This window comes from Felis catus, chromosome A1 (assembly GCF_018350175.1).
Source record: "Felis catus isolate Fca126 chromosome A1, F.catus_Fca126_mat1.0, whole genome shotgun sequence".
NCBI classification, from domain to species: Eukaryota; Metazoa; Chordata; class Mammalia; order Carnivora; family Felidae; genus Felis; species Felis catus.
Genome location: NC_058368.1, coordinates 158259390 through 158272062, shown reverse-complemented (window position 1 = coordinate 158272062; position 12673 = coordinate 158259390). Strand labels below are relative to the sequence as shown.

At 40.1% G+C, this 12673-nt stretch overlaps 1 protein-coding gene across 16 annotated transcripts in view; it reads right to left on the bottom strand.

The window, feature by feature from the left end:
- CAST (calpastatin) overlaps nt 1-12673 on the bottom strand; it is a 109625-nt gene that overhangs the window by 50636 nt on the left and 46316 nt on the right. For all 16 annotated transcript variants that reach the window (XM_023258676.2, XM_023258688.2, XM_045033922.1 and 13 more), the window contains one exon: nt 491-550. In XM_023258676.2, the coding sequence (XP_023114444.2) occupies nt 491-550 (60 nt within the window). The remainder of the gene's footprint in view (nt 1-490; nt 551-12673) is intronic.

Sequence of the window (12673 nt, the reverse complement as noted above, 5' to 3'; positions counted from 1 at the left end):
GCCCAACGTAGGGCTTGAGCTCCCTAACCATGATCATGACCTGAGCTGAAGTTGGATGCTTAACCAACTGAGCCACCCAGGCGCCCCTGTACATTGAGTTTTAAATGGCTAGAATATTATAAAATAAGAATATTCTTATTATTTTAATAAGAAGCATTCATATTCTTCACTATATCCAGAAAAATGTACTTAGATCATTTTATCATTTAAAAACTCCATCAAGCCTAGAACAACAACAAAAAATCTCTGGATTACCTCTCTTGTCTAGATATTCTAAAACAATGTAGAAGTGCACAGATGATACTTGAGGTAAATATTAAAAGGAAAGGTGGGTTTCCAAAGATCTCTATAAATTAGGAAGAAAATGTTTACTTCCATAACTTAAGCTTGTTAGGACATATAACACGTTTGTCAGTCTACATTTGTTTTGCTTTATAAAATAATCATTTAAAGGTGTTCACCCAAGTACACCCTTAAAGACTATTCATACCTTGGTGTCTGTGGGATTCATACTGGAAGACTTGCTGGTGGAAGCAGAAGAAGCTGACACCTAGAAAGTAAAGAAAGAGAAAGTCTGATTCTGGTTAACCTGAAAACACTTTGTCTTTCAATTCCTCTTAACCATACTTGTTCTTAACTCTACCTTGGTTTTACCTCTTCTAGAGTACAACTCCCACAAAAGTCCAGTAGGTGGTCTTGCTCAGTGGGCAAAGCCTTTACGACCAGATTAAATGGGTGCAAATTTGGGGTGTACTACTTACTAAATAATCTTGGGCAATTTTCTGATTTTTAGTTTCCTCTTTCTCAATTTTTCTTTAGTAGATAACTATCTTATAAGTTTATTACTACCTGGTGCATAAGTGCTCAGTAAATATTTTAATTATTGTCTGCCTTATTTTTAGAAAGAACACAGACTTTAAAACTTGACAGAATTTTGTTCAAATGTGAGCTCTGCCAATTACTAGCAGTCTTAGTTTCCTAGGTATATAAAATGAGGTCAATGTTGGCTCTTTTGCAGGGTTTTAGGTATTTGAGATAAATAAATGTCTGGCATATTGTAGGTGCTTATTAAATTACTAATGCATTAGTCCCAAGATATTATAAAAGACAGAAAGAGCAGGATGTAGCACTAGAAAAGACTCAGGAAGATCAGAATTGTCCTTTCAGTGTCACATAAGCAAGAGAAGGTGGGAATGGTATTGCAAAGGTAATACTGCTGTATTATTTGTCTCATCCAGGCTCCTCCCTGCAGGGCAAGAGGTGATGATGATAATTGAAGTTTCAAGATACACCATTCCTAGGGATGCAAGGGGATGGTGGAATTAGTCCCTGCAATCTAATCACCCAAGTAGTGGGGAGTGCATATGGATACTTGCATGGTACTAGTGACTATTATGATAGTACTTAACTTGCATTACCCCGGTGAATATTAAATCAACCCTAGTTTATTTGGGAATTCCAACCTAGGCTCATTTAAACCTCCATAACATTTGAGTCTGTTAGGTTTTAAAGCTTAGGGATTCCATCTGGCACTTCTTAAGTAACTTACTTCTTAAGTAACAGGCTGTCAGTAAACAGCTGCTGCCCTGCCAAGAATACCCAGAGCCTGTCTCTGATGTCTGGCTCTAAGCCATTTCTGACGCTAAGTCCCAGGGCAGGAGGAGCCCATGCTTGTTGGTTTCTTCACTCTCACCACCCCCACACACTACCACTCAAGGCGACTGTATGAACCTACTATAACCCATGGACCGTGAACAAAATCACCTTCCCCACAGACCTCACTTACTGTAGAGTATGTTGGTGCTAATAGTAAATTACCACAATTTTCAGATAAAAGCCCAAAGTTTTAGTATGCTGATTTTTCAAACAAACCATATGAACTTTATTCCTGAGCACTATTAGGCACCAATAAGGCACTCCCTCACCCCAAAATATACCACACTTGGTCACTGTAGCAGGCGTGGAGTAGTGTCTCTCACATTCTCTTTGGGATAAAGAGCTAGAAAATGTACCAAGGTAGATTTTCCCATCAAATTAAAGGACAAATACATATTCATTTTTCCTTGAGATTTTTTTAATCTGTGAGAATTAATGTATACATTTGCCACACCCCATTCCTTCAATGATTTCCCTCAATCATATAAAATCAAAGACCAAACACTCTACATGAAAGTGCTTTTTAAACTGCAAATCCTTAGGTAAACATTATTTCTAAACCTCTATGTTTATTAAAACATTCCTGAAATCACACAGCCTTGGAATATCCAATCTGCCTTACTCCTTTATTAAGCAATAGCTGCATGTGATCCTCAAATCCTATAAAGAAGACTTTCAAACCGCCCCCCCCACCCCAGAACAGTAAAATCTACATGGATAGCTATAAATATGCATGGAGCAGGTTACAGGAACTTAGCTGAAGGCCTTGGCCACACCTGTTCTCAGCACAGATCCCTCCATGAAAGTTCTATCCCATCACAAAGGCACTAAACATTTTGAAAGTGAAATAGGACAGCTACTTCATGGGATCAGAAAATAAGGAAAATAATCCCACCCCACTGTGAATCCATTCAACTCCAGTGAACTGTGGTTTGTTTTATTTTCTTCTATTTGTGAAAACAATGAAATTTTAATATTTGTTATCTCTGGTGAGGGATTGAATACAGTTTCATTTTAATTCTGTACCATTTAAATTTCTGATCGTGTATGTGAATAACTGATTGTTATTGAAGAGTTTATCCATAAAGCTCTGACTTGAAGAACTTTAAAGATAAACCTTAATATGTGGTTTTAAACAGGTGAAGAAAAAGATATCTCACAGAGGGTAAGTGCCTTGTCAAATCTACCGCAGTTCACTGGCCCCATGTGTATTTACCCAGAGTAAGTTTGTGCCAGGTACTCTGTCAGGAGACAGGAACACGGTGGTGCAATTGCTAGACATGTTCCTGTCACTGCGGAACTTTCAGCCTCATCAGACAGGACATTAATAGAATAATCACTGCAATAATTACTTGTGATAAGTGCTATAAAGGAAAATCACAGGTTCCCATAAAAACATAGACTTGGCAACCAGAATTAGTTCAGAAGATGGTCAGGACAGGTGATGCTAAGGAGGTGACATCGTCATTAAAATATAAGGGGCATCACCCAGGCAAAGGTGGGGATTGTTGGGGGGGTGGTGGCTAGAGGGGCCCTTTGAGCTGTGTGTGCCAGGGTTGGGACCTAGGCCACCTGACTTCTAAGCCAGTGACTTTCTGCTGCAGGACTACCACAGCACAGTCCTGTTAACATCTAGGGACAGCCAATTTTAAAGCACAACCATCAGGGGCATAGTCAGTTAAGTGTTCAATTCTTGGTTTCAGCTCAGGTCATGATCTCACAGTTCGTGGGTTCCAGCCCCATACTAGGCTCAGTGCAGAGCCTGCTTGGGATTCTCTCTCTCTCTCCTCCTCCCTCTCTCTTTCAAAATAAATAAATAAGCTTAAAAAAAAGCACAATCATCAGCACTCATACATACCAAAATATCACTGTGGGATCAGTGCTGTCAGAGTAAAGTATAGCGACTACAGTACTCTCCATCCCAAATGACCGACACAAATCTCTTTACATCCAGAGTATTAGTGGTCATTTATAAACTTAAAGAATAAATCAGAGTAACAAAGAACAGAGAAAAACTATCTTTTTATAATCATTCTCCATCTACCCATTCAACAATTGCTATTTGAAAAGGAATGAGCTAGGGGCTGAGTACATACAATGAGGAAGACACCGTCTCAGCCTTCAGAGTCTAGAGTCCAGAAAGACAGACAGCAGGTTTTTGTTACAACTGAAGTGCTCTAACGGAGGCAGGAAAAGAACCCTATGTGGTAAAACAAATGTTTGAGTTCTACATCAGTTTCAGACCCGCCTCAAATAATCTTGCTGGATCATCAAGTTGCATTAAAACAAACCAACGCTGGTTAAGAGTAAATGCAACCTGGAAAAAAAATTAATTCTGTACTTAATCAATATGGCAGGTGTTTTCTAGCATTATTCAACAAAATCTCTTCAAATCGGTTACTTGCTACAGTAATAAATTTGGAAGTTTACTGCAGTAAACAATTACAGATAGGAAGGGAAGATGGTATGCTTTTAAGACCTTGGAAAATAGAAACTTTCCTTTTTCACATATATTTTGCAAAGGTCTCCCAGAGTCCAGATTTTTAGCTCTCTTACCCACTCTGGACAGATTAATCTTCCTACACGGCATTCTCACCTCTAAGTTTCCATCCGAAGTAAATCAGTGGGACTCCTGTTGCCCACTACCTCACACTGAAATCCATTCTCTTGCCTTCAAAGACCACCATGCTCCAATCCCTCCCCATCTCCCAAAGCAGAAAAGCAGCTTCAGGCAACCAGCCTATCCCTTCCTTCCTCAGTGCACACCTCACTCAATGCCCCCTTTATTTTTTATTCACACAAATGCTACTGGTTGGCATGCTTCTCTTCCTAAAATATCCAAACCCTACATGCCCTTCCTTTCAGGTGCATCTCACTAGCTCTCAGCCCCAGCATTATAACCTCCAGCATTACAGCCACCATGAGCAGTCCTGATGGGCATCTTCCTTGTCTACTTCCAGAACTTTATATAATCAGGTAACCACATAACTGCCTCAGGAATGGTCTCCTCCACTAGATGGGGTCTCTTTGTAAGAGCTGTCTGTTGGGTGCACGCACCTGCTGACCCCACTCTTAATCATGGCAGGTTTCTGGCCATACCTTTTCCTGGATTCTGCAGGGTTTCTGGTAAGTACCAACCTCAACCATCGTGTGGCGCCTGAGTGACTGCCAAGCATTGTGAGCTCACCCAGACCCTGCTGAATGGCTGGTACTGGGCAAGTTAAGGGCTCCCTTAGGAGGGTGAGGTCCTAGAGGATTTGCTCATCCGTTCTGCTGCCATTAAATCTGGCTGATGAAAAATATTACTTCCTCAGCTCCTTAGTTCTCTATTACAAAACAGAGTCCCCTCCCTTGCTTGGGGGTGCCTGAAGACTTATAGTTCTTGGCAGGTGCTGCTAGCTGGCCTCCCCAGTTCCCCTCAGGTCATCTGGCCTCACCTTACTCTCTCCCCAGCCCTGGCTGGCAGACAGCAGGCCAGCAGATGAGTCAACAGGTGCTCCTGAACTTGACCCATCTTCCTGTCCCCACCCCTCCTGGCAAGAATCCCCCTTCCCACATCTACCTGCCTCTGCTGTGGAGTTACTAGAACACATGCCATACATATGCACACGCCTCTTCTACCTGCTGACACACCTGCAGATCCAGTCTGAATCCCTGACCATCCTCTCCTTCATGGCTGCTCTGCCAGAGCAATTCCACAGTCTCTCATCCCCACTATAATGTTTCCTTCTGGAAGCCTCTTCCACTTGCTCCACTCTTCTCTTTGTTTTCATCTTCAGTCGCAAGCCCTCTGCCTTCTCTCTTACATTGTTGCTCCCTTGGAATGCTGATTTCTCCCTTGACTTTACCATTTACTACGTGAACAATTCTCTATACCTTTTCAGCAACCCTACTTTATCACCCAACTATCTTATTTTACCTTAAAATGAGGACACTGAGACAGATGAAGGCTCAGCTCCCTGTTCCAGCACTTACTAATCCACATTAACCTCCTGTAATCCCCATTCCCACAGCCTTAGAAATGGTAGTAATACCACCTGCCTGTGGAGTTGCTGTAAGTGCCAAATGATGTAATACAGGGAACTCATTTGGCCCTGAATCACCTGGGTTCAGGCCCAGTTCTGGTTCCAGTCCTTGTCATTTCTATTTCCACCCACGCTCCCAGTCTAATCATGTACCTCCCACACCTGGATTACATCATGGCCCTTCTAATAGCTCCATACCTTGTTCTCCCACCCTCTGTTCTACCCCATTCTCTAGCTCCCAAATCTTTGTCTATGGCTCCCTAGTTTACCTAGAAGAAAAAAAAAAAAAAAGTGTACCATGTTCTCAATGTGATGAAATCATAAGCTCTCAATGGTTTGCCACTGTGTCCTAGATAAAGTCTAATGTCTTCTGCCTAAACTTTAAACTCTCCATTCGGCCTAACCTACTTATTCCACTATTTCTCTCACCATGACTCCATCCACATCTCCCCTCCATCAAGAATGGTGTCTTTCCTGTCTCACAGGCACCTCAGCAGGCAGCATAATTCAGTGACTAAGAGTGTAAGAGGGGGCTCTGGGCTCAAGAATGTCCGGTGGAATTTCAGCTGGCATTGAATTCATGTGCAACCTCAAACAAGTTACTGTGCCTCGGTGTCCTCATCTGTGAAATGGCAACGGTACCAATATCCACTCCATTCAGGTTAGTAATAAGTGAGTTAATGTACATGAACTAGTTATAACATTGCTTTGGCCAAGTGGTAAGCAATGGGCAAACGCTAGTTAGTATTATCACCATCATCACCATCATGCTCCTTTCCTCCTCCGGGAAGAGCAAGATGAGACTCCCAGATGCCTAGGAAGACTTTTCCCTGCTCAGGCCCCTATCCTTGAAGATTTAGCTCAAGGTACAACACCTGAATCAGCTTTAGCTCATACTCTCTCCTCAACCCCTATATCCGTTTGTACTTCTCACTTGGACACTCAATCACATGCTGTGTTAGAGGGTTACTGAGCTCGTTTCTAAGTGTATGTCATGTCTTATCAATAAAGCTATAAATTGATCATTTCTGCTCCCCACAGTGTCTACCATAGTGCTAAGTATATGGTATCAGACAAAATATAAAAAATAACTGTTGATTCCAATCTTTGTTTCCATCTTCTAATTAGCCATTAAAGTTTCATTCTAACACACACAGTTTTAATACCTCTTGTTTTTAAGCTTGAATCAAGAACATAATAAATTAGAAAAATTAAGTTTCAGTCCGTTGGCTTCTCAGTGGCCATGACTCCACAAACAAGCACATTAAACCTGCTAAGCATCTAGCTTCCCACAACTGGAACACCATGCACCCTACAGAGTAATTGTGAGGGTCAAGTTAGATACCAAATAGTAGGGCAATTTGGGTAAAACACAAAACAAATATTAAGCATTTTCTAAATTAAATAAGTAACCGATTTTTAACTTTTAATACTAGTTCTGTTAGATGCACAAGAGAAAACCAAATCATTTGTTACCGAACCACAATAAGATTATTTAATAACACATTTCAAATAATGAAAGAAAGAAAATCATGGATTTCTTATAAACAAGTTCTTTCCTCACAAAACTTATAATACAGACCTGAACTTGAACTCCACAAGGTCAGGGGCCATGCCTGTCTCAGTTGCTGCACATCCCCAGAGCCTGGCAACAATAGTTGCCTAACAAGTATTTGTTAAATTATGAATTTGCGCATGAACAGACACAAGAGTATTATCTGATGGCTCAAATGCAATATTACATAAGTTTTTACTCAATCATCAGAAATTTTATTCAAAGCACAAGTCAGAAAACTGGTTAGAGAAAACAAAATTTAAATATCTAGTCATTTCTAGCACCAATGTCTTCAACCAGGAGTTGTAAGACTTTAAAAAGCACATAAACACACAAAACCCTGAGCCGCTTCCTGTAAAACACCTGGAACAAAAGGCAGCTGAAGAGGAGCTTTCTAAGGAAAGCACTGATATTCTTCAGAAGTCTCATTTATGGACCCAGGTTTACATTTTTCTTTCTGTAATGACACATTATTCACTTCAGGAAATGAATATTCAGAGGTTTAAATTAGTCTATTGTTTGCCATGCTGTCACATCGTGACACACATTCTTGCAAAGTCTTTAATTATTTAGCATAATAATGGTGCTTTTAAGGAGGACTTCAAAACAGTCACCTAACAATAGTGTTTAATCAGGACACAAAACATGAATCCAATGAAACACAAACAATGGATTATCTATGAATGAAGTAGAGACTTCTCTTTGGGCAAGAACATGCAGATCTCCTTATGACACTAATTTATACCCCAGCGTTTATGCAATACAAGATAAGATCCACTGTGATAGGATCTTAAGTACAACATGATGTAACAAGAGATCAGAAGAGGGAGACTATTTCTGAGATGTGCGTTTGGAAGACGGTTAGGAAAGGCTTCACAGAAGACATTGAAACTATTATTTATTGTAGTGTGATCAACCAGCCAGGTGGGGACCACAGAATCTTCCATGTGTTAGGAAATGTGCCAGGAACTGTGACAGGTGCTTGTGTATCTGATTTCAGTATATTTTCATAAAATCCTAGGAAGTAACCATTATTATCCCCACTTTATAAAGGAGAAAACTAAGGCTCAGAGAAGTTAGGTAACTAACCTAAGATTACACAGTTAAGTGGCAGGGCTTGGATTTGAGCACAAATATAATAGTAATGCCAATCAACTTTGCAATAATAAGTGGACTCTTTCTTCAAAAATTAAAATCCTGTATTTGAATTTTCAACAACAACAACAACAACAACAACAACAACAACAACAACAACAAAATGGAGATGGGGGCTGAGCCAGCACAGTCATTCCAAGTGAGCAAAACAGCTTGAGCAAGACTCAGAGGTGGGAAGAGCTATTCAGTCCAGAGTGTAATAGGCTAGATGAAGTAGAGTACTGAGAAATGAGGCAATGTGAACACTATCTGGGGAAAATGAAATGATTCCATCTCAACTGAGTACACAGCACATTCACGAAATATATTAAAATGGACACAGAGATTTAAGATAAAAATAGAAGCCTGAGCACTTCTTGCTCTGGGAAGTGAAGAGCCTCATGAAGTTTTGGCCTCTGATGCAACATGTGGGTAGATCTCAAAATAAACAGCCAAACGTTGCCTGGCAGCCAGGACAATAGCCACAGCTGATCTGTGAGCTAAATCCACACCAGAGTTTATAGAAGTTTTGGCCACACCCTGGAAGCATCTGATTATAAGCATTGACACTGGATCACCCCAAACACTCAAAAATAATCCACAAAAGGTATGAAGTTGAACTCCTGGTCCAAAGCAACTTTCACTGTTTTTGCAAACTCCAACTTTCCCTTGTTTTTTGTTTTCTTTTTTTCTGGAGTGATAATTATTTTGTGGGCAAAGGAAATGGGCATGCCACACAGCCTAGTTTAGTCATCAAAGAGTAGAAAAGGCAGCATTTTTTCCTGAATTTGGGTTCAGAGTGACTGCCCTTGACAAGCCGTGTGACCCTGAGCCTTAGCCTCAGGCTTGAATGTTCTATAGTTCAGCAACTCTGATATTCTAGCTACAATGATGTGAAACTTATTGAGTAATATACCCAATGACAGATGTGCAAATGGGAAATACTGGTGGATAGCCCCTGGAGTCCCATAGACCTGGGGTCTAATTCCAGCTGTGTAAATTCAAGCAAGCTGCTCAACTTTTAATTTGTTTAAATGGGTATAAAAACAGTGAGGATTAAATGATGGCATGTTTATAAAGTGCTTGGCTCAGTGCCTGGCACATAGTAAGGAATTCAAATCAGTGATTTTTAAAAATTTTATGAACACCAGCAGCCTCAAAAGTTTCTCTTTCTTCACTCTCACAATGGTAGAGCAGTTCTGTGGTGACCACTGCTTGGAGAAGTTACACACAAATGTTATTTGCCTTAGGATAAAAAGAGTAATATTATTTTACATTATTGTATTTTCTTCGGATTCAAATGTATAGCCTGTTTAGATCTAAGTTCCAATCAGTCAAGGAAGAGGAATCTTGGTAGCAGGAACACAGATTTGTACAAGTCCTAAAAGATTATGAGCTCATTAATGCATATATGGTTAGTGAGGACAAGATTTGTACAAAAAACAATTCTCAGCTCTGCTGAACAGCTGTCTCAGGGCCTTTTAGCCTGGCTTCCATCGGGCTTTCAAATTCATTCCTCAGGCATGGACCTAATGGAGAGTGAGAGAACTTGAGAACTTTTGTGAGTCCCTGTGTTACAAAACCAAGTACAAAACTCAGTATCTACAAGGATGATAGACTCTAACAGAAAACGAGAGGAAGTTTGTGAAGAAATACTGAGACCAAACCACTCATGGGGGAACTGAAATACAGGCCTGTCACATGACCATCCAGCTTCCCAGTGAAGCATGTTCTTAATTAGAAGGCTTAAATAACAGGAGCATCTGAGAGGCTCAGTCAGTTAAGTGTGCACTTCAGCTCAGGTCATGATCTCATGGTTCTTGAGTTCAAACCCTGCTTCTGGCTCTCTGCTGTCAGTGAAAAGTCTGCCCCGATCGTCTGTCCACCTCTCTCTGCCATTCCCCACTCAGGTGCACTCATGCTCGCGCTCTCAAAAATAAATAAACATTTATTAAAAGGCTTAAATAGTAGGGATTATAACAAGGTTCCCTTGTCCAAGCTGATTTTCAAATAATCAAAATGAAAATGTGAAATGAAATCAAATGTCATTCTGGAAACCATACAAGCAAAACAATTTCACAAATGTCTGACAGCAACTTTAAACTTTTCAAATATTAAAGAGGTAGTGTTGTTTAGTGGTTAGGATAATGGCTCTGTAGCCAGACACCTGAGTATGAATTCTAGCTCTGCTACCAGTTGTGTGAAATGAGCAAATTCCTTAATTGCTCTTCACCTCAGTTTCCTTGTCTGTAAAATGGGAAAAATAACAACTGCATTTCACTGCATTTCATCCCACTTTCCCCTAAGGAAGAAAAAAAAAAAATCAATGGACAGAAGCCATGAATAAACACTTTTCCCAAGAAGACATCCAGATGGCTTAACAGACACATGAAAAAATGCTCAACATCACTCATCATCAGGGAAATACAAATCAAAACAACAATGAGACACCACCTCACACCTGTCAGAGTGGCTAAAATGAACAACTCAGGAAACGAGATGTTGGCAAGGATGTGGAGAAAGGGGAACCCTCTTGTACTGTTGGTGGGAATGCAAACTGGTGCAGCCGCGCTGGAAAACAGTGTGGAGGTTCCTCAAAAAGTTAAAAATAGAACTACCCTATGACCCAGCAATTGCACTACTAGAAATTTATCCAAAGTATACAAAAATGCTGATTCAAAGAGGGCACATGTACCCCAATGTTTACAGCAGCACTTTCAACAGTAGCCAAATTATGGAAAGAGGCCAAATGTCCATCAAATGATGAATGGATAAAGAAGATGTGGTGTAGGGGCGCTTGGGTGGCGCAGTCGGTTAAGTGTCCGACTTCAGCCAGGTCACGATCTCGCGGTCCGTGAGTTTGAGCCCCGCATCGGGCTCTGGGCTGATGGCTCGGAGCCTGGAGCCTGTTTCTGATTCTGTGTCTCCCTCTCTCTCTGCCCCTCCCCCGTTCATGCTCTGTCTCTCTCTGTCCCAAAAATAAATAAACGTTGAAAAAAAAAAAAAAAAAAAAAAAGATGTGGTGTATATATATATACAATGGGATATTACTCAGAAATGAAAAAGAATGAAATCTTGCTATTTGCAACAATGTGGATGGAACTAGAGAGTATTATGCTAAGCAAAGTAAGTCAGAGGAAGACAAATATCATATGATTTCACTCATATGTGGAATTTGAGAAACTCAACAGATTAACATAGGGGAAGGGATAGAAAAATAAGATAAAAACAGAGAGGGGGCAAACCATTAGAGACTTTTAAATTTAGACAACAAACTAAGGGTTGCTGGAGAGGGGTGAGGGTGTTAGGTTAAGTGGGTGATGGGAGTTAAGGAAGGCACTTTTCGGGATGAGCACTGGATGTCATGTGTAAAAGATGAATCACTGGGTTCTACTCCTAGAGACAAGACTACACTGTACATTAACTAACTTGAATTAAAAAAAAAGTTCATAAAAAAATCAACGGAATAGAAGAATAGATTTTAAAGTAAGCTTCATTTGAAACTGATGTAAAAATATGAACACTGCAGCTTATCTAAGTAAAAAGTTCTATATTTCTTACATAAGGGACTTCTCAGTTATGTACTACTTAATCCTGTAATTTAATTTTCACCATTTTCAAAGATGGCTAATTTATCTCTTCTCTACTGCCCATTAGAGAGTCTCAAGAAACTCTGTCAACAGAACCATTATTTGCTAATTCCAGTTAGTGTACAATACTCATTCACACAAACAGGAAACCTCATCCATCAGAGAATTTCAACTGTATTAAGATATGGAGCATAACAATAAAGAACACAATATTGATTTCTAGTGCTTCTTTGTATTTAGATACACATTCCTCTCTGTTATTTAAACTGTTTTTTAGTAATCTCTGCAATCAATGTGGGGCCTGAACTCATAACCCTGAAATCAAGAGTCACGTGGTCTTCCGACTGAGCCAGCCAGGTGCCCCACAAAATATGCAACTCTTAATTAAGAGGATTAAATGAAACCCTATGTAAATCACTTAGCAAAGTAGTTGTTCAATAAATTAATCAATGGGTGGTTCCTTTCTCTTCCCCTTTATTTTTAAATATCTAGATCCTAGAAAGCTTCCCCAAACTACATACATGCTACTACTGGACCTAACCCCTCCCCCAGAGCATTCTAGAATTATTTTCAGATTATCAGCACTAGCTTGAATGTTCTTTGTTAAGCTTTTATTTCCTATTGACTGTCTCTCCATTTTGAATGGCAAACAAACTTTCAGTTCACCGGCTCATAGAAAACTGTAGAGAATGTAGTTACACATACACAGAGAA